This window comes from Erithacus rubecula, assembly GCF_903797595.1.
Source record: "Erithacus rubecula genome assembly, chromosome: 15".
Lineage (NCBI taxonomy): Eukaryota > Metazoa > Chordata > Aves > Passeriformes > Muscicapidae > Erithacus > Erithacus rubecula.
In genome coordinates this window covers 14,598,128-14,617,271 of record NC_136667.1, presented here as the reverse complement: position 1 = coordinate 14,617,271, position 19,144 = coordinate 14,598,128, and the positions used below count along the sequence as shown (strand labels likewise).

The 19,144-nt window shown below is 44.7% G+C and overlaps 1 protein-coding gene across 9 annotated transcripts in view; it reads left to right on the top strand.

Moving 5' to 3' along the window:
• HTR2C (5-hydroxytryptamine receptor 2C) overlaps positions 1 to 11,552 on the top strand; it is a 213,212-nt gene extending 201,660 nt beyond the window's left edge. For all 9 annotated transcript variants that reach the window (XM_079319289.1, XM_079319290.1, XM_079319292.1 and 6 more), the window contains one exon: positions 7,894 to 11,552. In XM_079319289.1, the coding sequence (XP_079175415.1) occupies positions 7,894 to 8,726 (833 nt within the window). In that variant the 3' untranslated portion in view covers positions 8,727 to 11,552. The remainder of the gene's footprint in view (positions 1 to 7,893) is intronic.
• The last annotated feature ends 7,592 nt before the right edge of the window (positions 11,553 to 19,144 follow it).

Here is a 19,144-nt window from a genome sequence, read left to right as displayed (position 1 = left end):
AAATATAAAAGAGATTCTGTGCCCATTGAGCTACAAATTTGTCAAGTTGCACAAGCCTACACCTATGATTAGTTTTTAAAGTAGGGGAGCATAACAGACTCCTCCTGTCTCTTGACAATTTCTTTGTGAATAGGTCTTTTCCAAAGTCCTCTTTGTCCCAGATTAAAGTACATCACAGACAGTTGTCCTGTGCTTTAGCAAGCAAAACTTGAGCAAGACTCTTCAGTTAGAGAAAAAGTGGCTGCTGTGAAGGGCTGGGCTTGTAAAAATTAGTTTTGTGATGGATAGCACTGTGCTGAGGCTGGAAATACAAACACAAGCAACAGAAATATCTTCACAATTGCAAATGAAAATCAAATTTAGGTGTGAGCCTGCTGGCAGAATCTTGGTATTGGTTCAAGATTTCAGACTTTGTGTAGTTTCAAAGTTTACACCAGTGATTTGGGGACTTGAGCATCTCCCCAGACTCCCTCTGCCCTGCTGTGAGGAAGGTGCCCTTGGGCCACCCTGGCAGTGAGTGGAGGTCACCAGGCAGTGCTCAGAAACCAGTCAAACCCTGGGTGCACACTGGGGCATACAGGAGAAAGTGATCACTGGCTAATATTAAAATAAGCAAAATATCCCTTTGAAAATCTGAATGAAAGCACTTCACTGATGTGGAGGTACACACACACACACTGCTTCTGATATGAAAATAACTGAAACATTTTATTTCTAAAGTTCCTTTTGACCCAAATATGTGCCTGGAAGGGCTTTTCCTCCACTTCCCAGCGTGCTCAAGGTTTGGTCATTTACTAAAGAGTGCTGAAATCACACATGCTACCAATTTTCCAGCTCACAGTTTAACGTCCTCAGAAGCAGTGTAAATTCAGTTTAGTTCATAAGTGACTGAAATAAGGCCACCCCTTAAATTTTGCTCTGTGTGTCAGTGCCATAGGCAGATGCCATAAATTGTGTGTCTGTGTCTGTGTGTGTGTGTGTTTGAAAACATTTTCATTCTTTCTCTGACTCACTAATGATAATATCATTTCAATTTCAGCTATGAACCTGAGGTCTATGTATACAATAAACAATTCAGGTTTAAAAATTAAACTTAAATCCCCATTTAACTTTCATAATACTTGGTTATTTTATTGAGATCTATTTGTAGAAATAGGAAAGAGTATGAAAAGTATAAATGTGTGCTGCCAGGAGCAGTAAACACTCATCTCAGACTAAGTGAACTTACATCTAACATCTATTTGTTTCTGCCCTGGGTGTTTGTCTCTCACTCAAGCAGTCTCATTCTTGCAAGCTGTTCTAATTATGCCCTTCAAGAGTCTCCAGGTACCAGCTAAGCCTTTCCCTCTCTCCCTGGAGACGCTCCTCAGTCTGAGCAATGTGCCTGGAGTGGCACCACTGATCCAAAAGGAATTGTGTTCTAGGGCAGGGGGATATGCTGAGGGCAGGTTGTGAATGGAGACAAAGAGGACCTGGAATAGCTCTCATAGCCTCCTGTCAGAGTTTCACATTTAGGATTCTGGTTTGCATTTCTGCCCATCAGTGTGTCTCTGGGATCAGGGGCTTTCTCAGCAAGGCATTTCCATGGCTCATGTGCTGGTGAGATGTGTTTGCTCCTGGAGCCCTTAGTTCTGGGCTGGGCTGTAGCTGCTCCTGGGAGATTATGCTCTGGATAAGACCAAATTTCTTTGCAGGCTTCAGGTTAGCACACAAACCTTTGGATATGTGTCATGGGGAAAAGGCAAAAACACTGCTAATGAAGAAGACAGCACATGGAAGGTCAAAATGTGTTCCTGGGATTTTGCTCCAGCCTTTCCCACTAAGCATGCTGGCTCTGTGGCTCATCACTTGGACAAAAAGAAGCAGTGCTAAAACAACTGTTACTGCCAAAAGGTTAGACAGGCACCCAGAAAATCATTCAGATTCCCGACTACCAGCACTGCCTTGGCAGAAGGATAGGAACAATACATATTGCTGAGAAATGTGGTCGCATACTGGTAAAGCCTAAGGGAGCTTGATATCTCTCCAGATTTGGGAGATTTAAAATATACTGTATTAATTAATTAATTTTGAATTATTTTTTTGCCTTTTTATATTTGACACTAAATGTCTGACAGTGTGTGTTTGACTAAAATTCTTCTCTTGTGAGCATGAGGGTCACAGTTGATTGGACTGTACGCAGAGGTGCTGTGGTGGTGGTGATCTGATAACATTTTTTTGCCTCACCAGAGGGCAGAGGTGGCATTAGCATTGCAAGCTGGGCTGCAAGTTGCCTCTGCTGGAGCAGTAGAGCTGACTTCTGCTCATAAAACTTTTTCAGAGCTGGTGGTGAGACAGAAATATTTGCTTTATGACCTAGATCAAAACACTAAGGCGTCATCTGCCTGTTTCCCACTTGTTTGAGTTGTCTATAAAGTTATTTTATCTAAAGACATTTTTTTGATGGAGTGTTTGTTCCATGATTCCCAAGAGGGTCATTGATGTCCCTAGCACAATATCAAGAGTTATCAAGGTGAGGAAGAGCATGTTGGCTGATAATGAGCTGAATTCACAGCAAGGAAACTCCCCTGGTATTTCAGGTGATTTCAGGGTGCTTGGATTGGTTTGATCTTGTCATTAGATGTCAGTGAAAGGTTTTGCCTGGGACAGCAGCAGATGGTGACTGTGTGTGAAGAATTTTGACAGAAATTAGACTGACCATCCAACCAGATGAGTTCCCATGAGCAAGGGAGGTGCTGATGTTTGTTCTGCTCCTGAGATCAGCCCAGCCATCTCTGCTGCACTGCCTGGGGAAGCCCAGCCCTGGCAGCAGCTCTGGTGTGAGCAGGAGCCCCACCAAATGCACAACTGAAAACGCTGGCCAAACCAACAGCAGTAATTTAGCAAAATAGAAGCGCAGGTGGGAAAATAAATTATTTCTTCAGACTTATACTGTTGTTTACTGGTGTTCCATCTGAGTTCAGGTTGCTCAGTGCTCTCCCAAGGTCTGAGTAAGGGTCAGCAGCTTGTCCAGGCACTGTCAGTGATGTCTCTCATCTGTTCAGTTGTGCTTGCTGTGGGCAGGGGGACCCTTCAAAGTTCATCCTCCTTTTATCTGTGGCTTTAAACCAATACAAGGCTGGCACAGTTGTTTTATTGGAATGGTCAGATAAAACTAGACTTAATCCAGCCCTGAAGGGGCATTGTTGCAATGTTAGTATGTGAAAGGCACTGCAGTTAGTCTGCTGAAATATGGGGTCAATATGGAACTTTAGTGATTTTGAACACTTCAGAAGCAACATTGTTCAATTTTTCTCTGAAGAGCTTTGGTTTCTGAACCCAGTGCCTTTTCTTGCACACTGCAAGTCAGGAGGCTGCTGGCTGTTGGAGTTTGCTTCTCACTCTCTGAATTAGAGAAATGTGCAGGAACTTCGAGACATTTCAGTTAAGAAACCAAACAGATTTGTTTTAGTTTAAATATGAGGTTTATTTTTGCTTATGTTTGTTTAAATATGAGGTTGAAGATATGGATTTGAACAGGTAGTGTTCAGCAGTGTTCTTGCTTTTACAATGGTGTATTTTTGGCACCACAGGCTTGTTTGGCACACAGCTTTCTCTTTGCCTTTTTCTTTTCAATTGTCTTCAAGTGTCAGGAGAGTGGCAGTGAGGTCCAAAGCACCTGCAGCAGCAGAGCTCTTCCCATGGACACAGCAGACTGAATTCAGTGCTGACACCAGGAGAGGTGATCCCTGGCCTTCCCAAGATCAGGCAGCTGCAGCAAAATGTGACCCCCTTTGTATTCAGCCCTGAGAACTCCACATGTGGAAAAACAGAGTAAACCCATATGCAAGCCTCTGTTTTCTTTAGTTCAGGTAGTTGTCCTTGAAGAAAATGTGTTCTCCTAGAAGAGTGGAAATTAGTCCCTTTGTTAGTGGAAATAACCATCAAAGACACAGCTATTCAGTAATCTCTCTAATCTCTGTCAGTGTCCTGGGTTTTCACTGAAGAAAACAAGGTATTGAACACAAAAAAGATATTGTTTTTTATTTAAATCTAAGTATCTGTGAATGTCAATTTGGACTTTTTAGCCAACTTTTTCTCTAGTAAATATTTTATTAATCTGTATTTGTAGTCATTTGGGTTTTGTTTTATTAATTTAGAATCTGTGAAGAGCATCTGTTGCTCTGTGTCCACATTATCATCTCAGCTCCATTTAGTGAATATTGCTGCTGGCTTAAGGACATCTTTAAAGCTGACAGGCAGCAGTTAGGACAACACTTGTAATTGGATTTGTAATCCAGAGGATCCCTCTCTCCATGGTTTCCTGCTGCTTGTCAAACAGAAGTTAAAGGAGGCTAGAGGAGGAAAAAAAATCATATTTACCTTCTGTGCTGTGGTGTGAAGGGCTGTCCTGCTCAAGCTGCTGCCTGGCAGAAGGGTGCCCAGAGCTGCCAGTGCTGAGTCTGGCAGTAACTCACTGGTAGTGGCTGGTTGTCTCTTCCTGCTGGGGCAAAACCAGCTGTGCCAGGCTCTGCTCAGATTTCAAACCAGAGGACCAAGCTCGCTCTGAAGAGCACTGTGATATGCAACACTTCAACCTTGCAAGTTTTTGGAGCAGCACTGCCTCTTTTGGGGAATTTTCTGCCACCTTAGATAGAAAGGGTTATTTGACACAACTGGAAAAAGCCTCTGAGGCTGGAGACTTCAGCTCACTAAGTCAGCCTGATGTTTGTTGATGAAGAGTGTGTCAGGGAGAAGCTCAGGAAATGCTGTGCTGGGGCTCAGGGAGCTGCTCTGATGAAAGGCTGTGGACAGCAGTCAGCTTCAGAACCCCTGGCCTGGTTTGACACTCAGCCTCCTTGCACTGCTGTGGGGAGTTTGATATTCTCTGACCAACTCACCTCAGTTCTTAAATTATGGACAGTTAAAACTGCATTGTTAGTGCTGTGGACTGCTTGAGTCAAGTGGAGCTGAATGCCTTCCCTGTGCTGGTTCAAACAGCAGAACTCAGGCAGGCAGGCATCTATGTCCATCCAGATCCAGGAGCTTTGGGAATGCTTAGGGGTGATCAAGGCATCCCTGCAGGAAGGACCAGGCTGTATCTGTCTCTGCAGCAGGCATCAGTGCATTTGGGATTGTGGCAGCAGTGATTTTGCAGTAATCCCCCATGAAGGAAGCCCCTCTGAGGTGTCTGAGACCTCTCACACGTCTCACTGTGAGTCAGTCCCTGTTGCCCAAGGTATGTGCAGAATTAGTTCCTTTTCAATTGTGACTCAATTGTGCAGTGGATTGGTGATAAATCATGTATTAAAGAGTGAGTTTCAAAGGAGAGGTGTGGGGTGAAGGAAGGCATTTGAGATGAGGGTAGTGCCACCCCCTGAGCCCTGCTGAATCCAGCTGGCAGCTGAATCAAAGCTGCTGCCAGCTTGTCTGAGGGCATCTTCCTACTGCTCTTAATGATGGGATTTTCCCAGACTGGAAGAAAGTGCAAATAAAAACTTAGTGCTGTCTTTCTTCTGTGCATTCTCAGTTTGAAATCTCACTTTGTTATGTGAGAGGTGAGGGCAACTTTTCCAAGACAGCAGCTACCCCCTCATTCCCTGTCATTGGTGCTGAGCTATCTCATGCTCATGCAGAGTTTTAGGCTGCCATCACTGCTCTTGATTTGTATATCCATCACATTACAGAACTAGGTTATTCTTCCCAAATGTACTTTACATGTGTCACATAAATGTCAGTTTATGTGTGAAGATATTCCAAAACCTCATTTCCCTTGGCTAAAGCAATAACACCAACTTAAAGGATGATGACTTCATGAGTGAACTTTGATTCATTTTGGAGTTTTGTTTCAAAGGGTATGTGTTACAGAGGGCACTAAAGCATAAAATACATGCAAATACAGTCCAGGTGTAATGCCATTGACCTAATTCAGATTTCTTCTTCGTGTAAAGAGTGCTCAGTCTTCCACCATTTCCCAAATGTCTGTGATTTGATGGAGCCAAGGCATTAGGATGATGTCTTTAATGATGAGGTGAAGTTTATTGCAATGGCAGGGAATTGGCACAAGCAAGATAAAAGGTAAGATATCAGAAAGGAGGCAGTTGCCTTGCCAAAGGTGAACTAATGAGCATTGACATGGAGAGGGAAGGAAGAGCAAATCCTGGAACTAGTACTTGAGCTGAGAAAACACATGCTGCAGTCACAGAAGGCATTTATAATTGTTAATTTTCAGAAGAAATTTCGTCACTTGATTACTGCCAAATGGTAATTTTCTGGTAATGACAAATTGCAGATGAATTCCCCAGAATCTTGAAACACTTAGCTGGAGTGGGAAAGATGCCCTTGTTAATCTCTTTAGCATGTAATTTTTCCTGTTTAGAAATTCAAAGTCCCACAGGATTAGCTTTACGACCTGTGATGTTCACAACAACTCAAAAAAAGCAATTCAGGCACACGGTGGCCTCTGTGTTTGTTGTTTCTTGGGTGGAGGAGCTCAAGGAGGGCATGGCCAGCCACAGATGTGTCTGAGTGATGCTCCATGAGTGCCAGGTGCCCAGAGAAGAGCACAGAATTCATTCTATTGCTCTCTAGCTGCTTGGATGTGCAGGAGGTCTTTGTTTATTTAAAAGGGCAGAAAGGAACTAGAAATAAAGAAGGATAATCAAAGGCATCAAATGAGTTTGACATAAGGAGAGGGAGTGAACAGAATGGCATTCTTCAGCTCCAAAAGAGATGTCAGACAGACAGATGATAACAGGTCTATAAAATCACTAAGAAGGTGGAGAAGGTGACCAGATTGTGATTATTCACTGTTTCCCACAGTAGGTGAACTGAGGAGAGCCTAAGAAAATTATCAGGCAGCAAATTTAAATGAGCAAGAAACACTTTGTTCAGATGAAAAACAGATAGGTTGAGGAACTGAATGCTACTGAGTATTGTGGAGTTAGAAATGAGATCAAGGATTCATAAGATTCATTATGAAGATAGATCTCTCAAAGGTTATATTAAAAATGAGGTCTGGATGCAAATTCTTGCTTTGGAATTTTCTAAGGTATAATGCTTACAGCTGTCCCATTTTGTACCCATCTTGTACCATGACCCTAAATTTCTGGTACTTGCCAAAAATACGAGACAGGACTAGATGAACCATGATACTATAACAAATCTGACCCACCAGGTGTTTTCCTGTACATGCAGGTTATGGTATTCCAAAATATGTTGCTGCTTCATAAAAGTTTTGGGTCTGTCCTGATGTGGGACTGAGCTTCACAGATCAAGAGATGAAGTTTGGATCTTAGTGTGTGTGAAAAATATTTGAGTGACATATTGCAGAGGCCACTTTCTGTTTGCACTGGGATTGTCTACAATGGCCATGAGATCCAGAACTTTGCTTCCATGAGTCTGTGATGCCATGGCAAAGTGGCTATTTTTCTGTCAGGATTATTTTAATTACTGCAAGAATCTTGCTTTTGAATCTTCATAACTGTAATACTTTCAATTTTTAGTAATTTTTCTCTTTTAAATTTGCTCTTTTCTACCTTATCTCAGTGATCTCAATCCCTCTCACTCAAACTGGCAGGTATAGAGTGGTCAGTTGGAACACAGCAGAGTGGTGACTGCCTTTCCTACACCCCCAAATTGTAATTAATGCTAGAGAAACAGGAGTTAGGCTGCATTCACTGGGTGAGCTGTGGACACAGCAAAGCTGCTGCTGTTCCTGGAGGAGGAATATCCTGGAGCTGTGCTCCCAGGAGTGTTGGTGAATATTTCCCCTCTCACCTGGAAGCAGTAACTTCTCTTCCAAGCAGCTTTAGGCAGTGTGCTGAATGCATGCAGGACCTGCATCGTCTCTGCTGCCTCTTGGGAGCCCGGTCTGCCCAGGTAACCATCTCCTGTCTGGTTCCATTTTTCCAGGGATATCTATGCCTATTCCGGTCATTGGTTTGCAGGATGACTCCCGGGTGTTTGTAAACGGGACCTGCGTCCTCAACGACGAGAACTTCGTCCTCATTGGGTCCTTCATGGCTTTCTTCATCCCTCTCATCATCATGGTGATCACGTATTGCCTGACTGTCCAGGTGCTGCAGAGACAGGCCACGGTGTTCATGTGTGGAGAGGTGCCCAAGCAGAGGAGGAGCAGCGTGAACTGCCTCAAGAAGGAGAACAACACAGAGAACATTTCGATGCTGCACAATCACGAGGGGGCATCCCACTTGAACTCCCCTGTGAACAAGGAGGCGGTGCTGTTCCGGAAAGGAACCATGCAGTCCATCAACAACGAGCGCAGAGCCTCCAAGGTCCTGGGCATCGTCTTCTTCTTGTTCCTCATCATGTGGTGCCCGTTTTTCATCACTAATGTCATGTCTGTGCTCTGCAAGGAAGCCTGCGATAAAGACCTGTTGAGTGAGCTGCTGGACGTGTTTGTTTGGGTGGGCTACGTGTGCTCGGGGGTGAATCCCCTGGTGTACACTCTCTTCAACAAAACCTACCGCAGGGCTTTCTCCAATTACATCCGCTGCCAGTACAAGCCCGGTAAAAAATCAGCACTGAGGCAGAACCAGTGTCTGAATGTGGCTTCAACAGCTTTATATGGGAAAGACCTGACTTTAACTAGTTATAGAAACGGCAATGAATTCAATAGCATGGAACTAGATGAAGCTGAGGAGGGCCTTGAGATGCAGCCAGGGACTTCAGAGCTCTCCATAAACAGCTGTAATGTTGTAAGTGAACGAGTGAGCTGTGTGTAAAAGTGACTATCACAGACCTTTGCTACGGTGTATCTGTAGCCAAAATATATTGTGTAAAAATGTGTCGGTCAAAGGACGATGTAAATATTGCATTCTGAACAAAGCTTCCTTTTTTTTTTTTTTTTAAGAGAAAAAAGAGTTGTCTTTCCGGTCCAGTACTTAAAATAATATATATTAATATACTGCAGTGAAGTTTAAGGTTCTATATTTACTGTTAATACTAGATCAGAACTATTAGTTATTTTGCATATGTCATGGACAAAATGTTTGAATTCTTCTTCCAGTGCATGAACAAAAATGCTGAATATTTATCTCAGGTGGAATTTGCTGGAGTCCAGAATGGCACGTTAATAGTTATATATCAAATACATGCTATTAGACTTGGTCAGTATAACTTTCTTTTTCAAGTTGACAGTAAATATATACTTTAAATCCTCACCCCTATTTGTGCCGTGTAAAGACTTCACAGAAGCCTGGCAGAGAGACATCACGACAGTGTAGTGGCCATGCAGGCACCTGGCCAGACATGTCCTGTTATGTGTACTGGATTCTGCCATGCTGGGTCAATCTTGCACTTCAAGGGACCTTTGTTAGATTCTGGCTCCTTCTCCATTCCTGCTGTTTTCTTTCCATTCCTCAGGAGGTTCTGGCTCCCCTAAGAAAGGTAGGGAATGCAGTTCTGCAGTCCTGGCTGGGGTCACTTTCAGACTAGGAGAAGAAGCGTGAGAAATAGTGATCCCCAGTGATCCATTTCCAACATTCAGTAAATGGAATGCCTAGGATTCATGGAAAGCCCTCCTTTGTTCCTGCAGACACCCCTGAGCTCTGGGATGGAGCCAGCTGTGCTCAGGGTGGCCAGCCCTGCCCCACAGATTGCTGGAGGATCAGGGGCTTTGGTTTTCCTGAGGAGGAGCACTCTGGCTTTGGAAGAGCCCAAATCTCTGCTCTTCTCACTCCTCACATCTAGTTACTCTTTAGCTGGTTTAGCATTTGTTTTTATTTTCCAGCATGGTGCTCTGGGGGCAGAGCAGAAGGTTCTGTGTGTGTGGTGCTGGCCAGAGTCGAGCTGTGAGGAGCAGGACGTGCCTCCCTGGGGAATTCCCTGGGAATGCTGGAGAGAGGCATGAGGGTCCCTGCTCCTGTCTCAGGAGGGGTGGGCAGAGCTGAACAGAGCATGTGATTGGAATCATTTGCTGCAGACATGGTTTAAAGCAAATGGTGACCAGGGACAGCAAGGAGCTAGTCTGCATGGAGTATTAATCTGGAATAACTTTTAAATTTGATTTATTCCATTTTACTCCTAAAGTAAATTAGAGTATATCATATTAACACCACTTACATCTTTAATGAAAGCATCCACATTGGGATTGAATGCATTTTAAGTAATCTGCTTTTAATACACACCATGTATAATTTGAATTAATTTTCCTCTGCATTCCTGTGTACACAAACCCTCCAAGGCACTGTGTCTTTCTGGCACTGTGCCTCTGGGGTGATGCCTCTCATGCAGATTTCCTTATGTGGAGTATTGTCTAAAGCCAGATATCACCCATAAGGTTTTTATATCTTCATTAACTACTATACAGATGCTCCAGTGCCCATCTAACATGGATGCATTTAGCATCACTGACAGCCTCTGGCTAAGATAATTGTCAGAACAGAGGAGCTTGCACTAGGTATGGATAAATCACATTTTATTTACATGATTTGCTTGTACACTCAGCTTGCTGTGTTTATTCCATTAAAATTAACTTGTAGAAGAACTGGAAAATTCTGCCAGTGCTTGAGGTGGTGTTGTGCTGTTGCACCACTCTGTGCAGCTACAGACTTGCTGAGACCACAACTAAAACACATTTGGGCTGTGTCTGCTGCTGGGTTGATCCCAGACTGATGCACTGAAGTTGATAATCTTTCCTCCCTCATCCCCTCCTGGGATAAGTCCATAGTACTTCCCTGCAGGCAGGTGAGGTGTCCCAGTGCAGAGTGCAGTTGAGCTGCTCCGTGTGCCAGCCTGCAGATACCACCATGGCCTTGGATCCTTGGGAATCCACTTGCCTCTCCAGAAAGATCAGGTAATCAGTAGGAAAATCACTGGCCACAGACACAAACTTGCACCTTCAGTGAGTGCCCTTTACCCTGAATCAGATTTTATTATCTCAAACAGTACAGAAAAATCACAGTACATTTTAATTTTTTTCCCTTTTGGGTGAATTTTTAGCACATCTCTTTCAAACATGTATATATGTGTGTGTGTGTATATATACATCTGCATGTGAGTTTGTACTTATATATATACACACATATGTATATCTTTAAGAACCAACCACAGACTTTGAAAGCATTTAGCAATAAGTTGAATTAAGTAGCTTCTAGCACATGGGTAAGTCTTGTGAATAGCTCATTTTCCACAGCATCCTCGAGCTCAGTGTAAGTGTTCACACAGGCATTGTCTTTCATAGGAGCCTTCATGTCTCACCCTTGCCAGTTCTGTTGTAGGGGCAAAAAGGGAACCTGCTATATTTGGATGTAAATAATGAGAATTGAACAGAGAATTTTCAGAATTTTTATAAGTGTTTTTAAAAAAACAAATTCAGCGCCAGAACTGTAAATATGCCAACCTCAGCTGGACCTGTTCTGATGTCCATCTCTCGTTTGGATGAAGAGCCAAGGGGACTGCCTTACAGCACCTGTGTTCCTCCCAGCCAGCAGGGGAGAACATTTCTCTGAATGGTTAAATACTGTCATGTACCCAACTTTCTTTGGGTCATTCACATCAGGGTTTTGTGATGCTGCTATTAATTTATTAAAGAAAGTTTGTTGGTTTAATCATTTTTCATTATTTATTTTTTTTTTCATGGTCTGTCAGAAAATAAATAAGTGAACATGCCCTCTCTTTCTTTCATCTGTCCCTAGTTAAAATGTGTCCTGGCCAAAAAAAACAAACCAACAACAAAAAATGAGGATAAAGGCCTCAACTTGAAGTATGGCCCACAGCTGCCTAATCCCAGGGATTAGTGTCAGCAGATGTCCCAACACTCCCAACCCCAAAACTTGTTAAATGTGAAAGCAGTGATGGACATTTCTCTCTCTTCAAATTGATCCCTCCAGGAACAACTGTTAAAATTTACAATTTTTAGGCCATGTGAATTTGAAGAACCAATTTAGTTCTCTGAAACTTAACCAAAGCAGGTTGTCCCCACAGCTCCTTTGCTTTTCCTGAGATGTAACCATGAACTGTGGTGGTGCCTCCAGAAGCCCTGCCTGGGCTGTCTTGTGGGAATACCTGCTGCAAGCTTTGTGTGAGTCCTCAAATCCCAGCTCAGGTATGGTTTTGTTTTACAAATAGTGTGTGTGGTAGTGTTTTGCTTTGATTTGGACTGAAGAAGGGTAGATAATTCCTTGGAAATGGTTGGAGGCTGAGATGTGCTGGCTGCTTTGCTTCCCAAACCAGATGGAGCTGTGCAGGCAGGCTGCCCATGGGACAGCACACACGCAGAGGCTCTGCCCCAGCACACAGACCACCCCATTCCCCAACTGGGGAATCTGGTCAGAGGTGGCATCTTCCTGAGCTGTAGGGGCTTGCAGTCTTCCCTGCCCGAGGCCAGGAGCAAGGCTGGCCGTGGTGGTCAGGCACAAACCCCTGGGGCTGGGCAGCCTGGTTTCCAGACTGCATCTGTTCCATGCTGGCCCACACAGCCAGGTTTGGGGTGCAGCATCCATGGGATCAGCTGGGGTGGCTTTGGGGACCCGTGGTGCCTCACAAGCTGTGCTTTGAGGGAAGATCAGTTCCCCCCATCCTGTGCTTGATGAAGATAAGAGCAGCTACCCAGAGGATATGGCATTTGGGAAGTGACACAGCTCAGAGCCAATGCTGAGCAGCCTCAAGGCATCCCACCTTAGCATGGCTCTTTATTGTCTGAATAACTGTGAGTCTGCAATAGTTTTCACCTGAGTGATAATTTAAAGATGTAAATGTTAGATGTGTGAGTAAGCACTGTGAATAGTGTGCTTCTTGCTGTTTTCTCTGCAGAGACACTCATGTCAATCCTTAGAGCCTTTCTTCTGGAGAGCCTTGAGAAGAGTTTTCTCACTGGTGTGGAGGGTTCCTGTGCTCTTCCCAGTCAGCATCCAAGGTGTTGGAGCCATGAGAGCCCTGGGGAGACGCAGATTCCAAAGAAGAATCATCTTTTAAGGAAGAAAAGCAAACCGCAATCAGCCCTTCAGAAATACCGTTTAACTTTGAGCTGCTGAAGGGTGTCTGAACCGTGGCAGACAAATTGTGCATTCCAAAAGCAGAGCCTGTCATGTGATAAAGGAGCAGATGTCTCTTGGATGGCTCTCCTCCCTGTGTCACGGTATCATTAGGATAGCTGCATGCCAAGAACTGCACTTGGCTTTGTCTCCGTTTCAGGGGCAGAAAAGGCGTCAGAGTTTTTTTCCTAGGAAAAGGCACACACAAAGGAGAGCCAAGCCTTTGTGCAGGTAAAGCAGAAGGACAGAGACAGATGTGTGCACACATCTGTGCACATGAACACACACACCCCAGAGACCCCAGAGAGCCACAGATGTCATCACACTTTATTCTTCCTTCAAAAAAAATTGGAGTATCTGAAAAGCTAGGGAGGAAACTTGTGATGGGGAGATCAAATAAAATTGCTGGTGTTATTGTCAGATGGGGGCTCTTCCAGTGATAATGTCGTTTGTGGGGGTGCATGCATCCAGAAAAAATTCTTTGGTTTTTTTCATTTTTAACTATGAAATTATTATCTGTTTTATCTCTCCCTCATTTTTCTGTAAGTCTCAGGTCTTCTGCTTGTTTGCTCTTACACACACTGAAACCTGTGCTCTGAAGCTGACAGAAAACATCCATGTGATGTGCCATTCCCTCTCAGCTGTGCAGGGATGCTGCAGCCCCATAACACCATGGAGATGGAGAGGTTTCAGGTGAGAGATTTTATATCTATACAAGACAGACAATCAATGCAAGAAGGCACATTTGCTGATTAAAGGACTACACCAGAATGTCTTTAATGAACAGTCAAGTTAATGAACTACACACAAAAATTTTGCTTAAGACAGACCTAAATCCCAGGTTTTGCTGACAGCAGGAGGGTGTGTGGGTACATGTGGAGGGAGTGTGGCAGCAGCAGGGCTTTTACTCCAGGCAGATCTCTCGTGGTCCCTCCAAGAGGATGCTTGTCTCAGGACCCAGCACAGCATCCCAGCACACTTCCATGGGATTCACTCAGAAGCTTTTGCACGAGCCCTTCCTGGGCCACAGCTCCAAGGGTCTGTGGAGGAGCCTGGCAAGTGGGTGTCTTGTGGACACAAAGCCAAATAACTCTGGTGGCTCTGGGGTGGTGACAAGAGAATTACACAGACTGCTCACAGCAGGCAGTGGGTGACAAATTATTGTGGAAAATCGAGACACTGGAGCAATCCTTCTTCCATATTACATATCTCATTAATGTTCTGTTATGCTCTGCTTCCCCAAAACCAAAGGATCTCCTAGCAGATAAATACAATTTCCCCAGCAGTTTCCTGGGACAATGGTAGCTGCTTTGTGGCTCTAGAGGGTACCAACACTAAGGTGACTTGAAAAATGAATCATTGCAGCACTACACAGGGGCATGCTAAATCCACTGTTCTGAATTTTCCTGTGCTTAAATTAGATAAATTGGATAAATTAATGGTTAATTACAATACAGCTAGATTATCCAACACATATTTTTAATAGGATCTAATTGTGACATTTTGAGTGATCTAAATTTCTGATACACGCCCCAAAAAAATTCTGTAAACTAGTGCTTGCTAGACCACTGCCTGGTTACATTTGTTAAAATTTAGAGCAGCTTTCCATCTGTGTGTGCTGCTGCTGATGTTGTCTCCTCCTGCAGAAGGACAGGTGAGTGGGTGCCAGTGATGGATGCTTATCAAAGACACTTAAATTTTAATCAGGGTGCTTTTCCCTGCCTGGCAGCTAGAGCAGCTCTTGGTGGCACTGGGGGAGGAAGATTTCAGTGCCTCTCCCATGGAGCCTGCACTTCCCAAAGATCATGGCACTGCTCAAAGCAAAGGTGAGTGCAATAGCCCAGCAGAGATCTCAGCTGGGCTGGGGGTTCCTCCCCTACAGCTCATGTCCCACAATGTCTCCAGAGAAGATCCCCTGAAGCCATGGCAAGGTCTGGCCCCTCAGCTAAGTACTCCTCACCTTTTCTTTTTGCAGCACAGCCACAAGGCTGGAGCAGGGGTGAGACACTCCTCAAGTGAGCATTAGTTCTCTCTTGTACTTCTTCTAGGTGACTGAAGAGAAGACTCCTGGATCCTGCAACAGTGATTGTAGGAGCTTAAAATGGGGGATGGGGAACTTTAGGGGGCTCTTTAAAATGCTGTTTATTGTATTTAAATGATGAAATTTACGGGTCAGGTTCATTTGAAAGCTTATTTTAGTTCTGGTTACAATGCATTATATATTTTTTATTACAGGGCATTTTAAAACATGACAACTAATTAACACTTTTACTATTACTTATAGATTATTATACTTACTAACATTACCATATTCATGTTACTATTTTTCAGTCACTAAAGGTTAGTACGTTACAATTTAAGCTAGAAGTTGTTTTTCAGTTTTCTTGCAGTGGAAAATTCTGAGATCTTTACTTGCAACATGACATTTTTGTTTGTCTGGGAAAATTTTTTTTTGCTCGGTAAAAACATCTTTTGTTTGAGGTGGATTTATCCTTTGCTCTAAGTCATAAAAGCCCCTTCCAACTCATTTGCTCTTTGCTTTCTTAGTTATCCAGTAAAACTTACTCAGTAATTCTTTTCTTCTACATCAAAGCTTGCTATCATTTCTATACTTTCTTCAAATTCTACATTCAAAGATCTTTTTTGTTATACATACATATCTGTGAGGCTTTCCTGTGAAACCCTTCTCCTTCCCAACAAGAGATGGTGTTTGGCAGAGTTCAGGGATGAACACAGTGAGGCAACAGAGCATGGCCAGGACTGGTGCATTTCCTTTGCAGGACAGGGTAAATGGACATGGTTCCCTGGTGTTCTGTAGGTAGGTGACACTTTTGTTTTAGGGAATGGATGGGGCCATGTTGAGGTGGGGACACAAGACCTGGCAGGGACTCTCATGAGAAGACAGCAGAAACCTTGGCTTTTCCTCCTGGCAGCCAAAGATGGGTGAAAAAAGCTCTCCACCAGGATATCAGGGAGTGCTTGTTCTGACTAAGGAGAGAGATGAGCTCTTTAGGCTAGAGGAAGGCATTGATATGCAGAAAGGGTAGAAATAAAGTAGGAATTAGAAGCTTCCAACAAGTGGGTTATTCCTGGTCTGGGACTGCATTTCCTTGTGAGGCAGCAGTAGCAGCAGCTGAAATGCTCATTGAGGGCTCAGCTCTTGCATTCCCACAGGAATTTATCCCATAGCACAGCAGGAGGGCCCAGGTCGGCCCATTTGTCCTGCTCTGGTTGGGCCATGCCCAGGGCCAGGCCCGCCATCTGCACATCCCAGAGTGTGGGAGGAACAAAACAGCGTGAGGACAGAACACTATTTTGGGGCTATGGTCCTTCCAAGTGCTAGCAAAGGCATGGAAAATGCTCCAAGTTTGGAGGAAGGCAGGAGGAGCCATGCCAAGTCAGAGCATGTCCCACACGCAGGCCAGCGTGAGGTCAGCATGGCAGAGGCTCAGTGTTCCCAGCCCTGGGCCAGCCCCAAATCCTCTGAAGCAATATTCCACTTGCATTCTCAGAAGCATCCAGAATCAACCAGCTTGGCTAGCCCAAGCCCGGCTGCTTGTCACGTGTTTGGTTTTATACAACAGCATTTTCACGGACACTCAGTGTTACTGGATGGTCTGTGCTCAGGAGAGCAGCAGCACTGAGGTAATGTCCTTTTGGGCTGGCTTCAGCTGCTGTGGTGGAGCAAACTGTGGTGAGAAGCTTTCAGGGCTGAGCCTGCTTTGTGTTTGCACTGCCTGACTTTTTAAAAACACTCTTCTTTGTTGCTGTAGCCAGGAACTTGGTGCTCTTTTTTTCAGTTAAGTAAATGGTACTGTTGGCCTTTTAAGCTCTCTGTAGTTAAAAGTGAACTTTGCTGAACCTGGCAGGCAACAAGCTTATTGTTTTCTCAGTGTGTTTCTAAACAAATTGGCTTCACAGGCACAAAGTTCTGGGAAGCTACAAGCCAAGATCAATTTGAGAGTCCCAAAGGTTGGGACATATTTCCATTTCAACAGTAAAGAGCTGGAACATCATCAGATAAAAGGCAAGGACTGATCTCTTCATGCATCAGGTGGGGACCTCTTGGTGGCACAATGACTCTTTCAGGCTGCAGAAAGACACTGAGATGGTACAAAGAATGTTTGGGTACCTAGAGACAGGATGGGATCCTGTGTCTGCTGTTTCTGTTTCCTTCTCCTGTGTAAATGTTCTGTAGCCTTGTCATGTTACACTCACCTACGTGTTAGCCCACTGCCCGGATGCATTTATTAAAATTAGAGCAGCTTCACACCTGTGTGTGCTGCTGAAGTTTGTGTCTCCTGCAGGACAGCTGTTGCTCTGGGTGGTTTAACAGACTGTTGGCATCAGTTTGGTGTTCCTTGTGTGCCATGGCCAGGCAGGGAGGGCGCTTGGGGTGGGTGACACGGCCAGGTGCAGCTTTGGAAGGAGGCTCTAATCCCTGGGGAGATCAGGCTCTGCATGTTTGCTTGCTATGCACGAGTGCAGAGAATTCTGCCACTCTTTGCTTGTTTTTAAGTCACAATATCTGGACAATGCTAAAGGAAGTTGTTCCCTGGTTTGTAAAAAAACCCCTGATATTAAGTACTTTTTTTCCCAAATGAAATTAGCTCTTTCAAGGTGCTTTGGCAGGTGGGACATCCAGGCACACCAAAGGTGTGACATGGCTCTGTCACCTCCATTCACACCTTGCCAAGCAAGGAAACAAAACCCATCGTTTGTGGATGATGGCTGATGGCCTTGGCTCAAATCCCCTCACTGCAGCTGCAGGAACCTTTCACATCTTCCATCAAAGGCAAGGCAGTGCAACCTCATTTGTCATCTCAGAGAAGTCAGAGGTGCTGTGCAGGCTGTCCTTGCCACCAGAGATGAGGGCATGCACCACAGCAGTGCTGCCACCATGCCCATCCAGCCTCCTAGCCTAAGGAAGAACCACCTCAGCTGTCCCTAGACTGAGACCCCTGAAACACAGAGATTGTTTCCTGGGCAGACCTATCAAGAAAAGAAATATTGAAGCCATGTTTAATATTTTTAAATTAGTTTCCCCCCCACTTTTTTTTTTCTTTAATATGTCTGATGGTGTAAGACTTACTGAAATGGCATTTTATTTCCTGAATGTAACAGTCCCGTGTTGTGTCTGGATGCAGATCCACATAGGAGGCAAGCAGCCCAGGATGGCAGGGGCATGAATCCTTGATTTTGGGCTAAGCCTGGTGTTGTCTGTCATTTTTCAGCTGGTTGTTTTATCTCTCTGTACTCTGGGAAGGGTATCTTGACACAGACAGTTTGCAGAGCCATTTCAGCTGTTCAGACAGCTCAGCTACAATATGTTGCCTCAAATTGTTCTGTCAAGTACATGCATCAGCTGTATTTGCTTGCCTTGAAGTTGTGAAAATCAGAGACCCTTCTGAGAAAATTTAGCTTCTACATAGAAGTAAAAGAGGTTGACAATGTTCTCAAATGTACAAATGCCACACAAGGCTGTGAGTTGCAAACCTGCCATGGCCTGTGAAGCTCTTTAGATTTCAGATTTTATCATGAGCTGCTGCAGTCCCAAAGCCTTGACATCCAGATGCTGCAGCCCGAAGGGCTGTGCTGTCCTTCCAAGATCCAGACACTGCCTGGAGCTGCAGGGCTCAGGGATGGGTGCTGAGATCTGCAGGGCTCAGGGGTGCAGGAGCTGGGGCCAGAGTGAGGCAGGGACACAGCAGGGCACAGCCAAACCCCCAGTGTGGGCTGATGGCACCTTTCTGTGGGTGCCCGGTGGCACGAGCACGGGGGAGGGCAGTGGCAGGGGCTGGTTCTGGCTGGCACATGCCCTGGGGACACAGATGTGGTCACTGGGCCGTGGTGCCACGAGGCACAAGGTGATGTTACCCCTCAGTCACACCAGAGCTGAATGATGGAGCAAAGCTGTGACACCTCTCTGCTTCACAGTACAGAAAAAAACACGACTCCTCTTTCCTATGGTCACAGAGACATTATCCCCTCTATTTAATTTTCATGCACTAAATACCAAATTCTGGCGGCGCCGATGCTGCACCTGCTTTCCATGTCCTCTGCATCCAAGCACAGATGCTGACACCCAGTGGCCATGGGATTTCTAGCTCCTGAACAAGATGGAAAATTTCAGCAGAGATGCCTCAGCCAGTGAGATACAACACCCA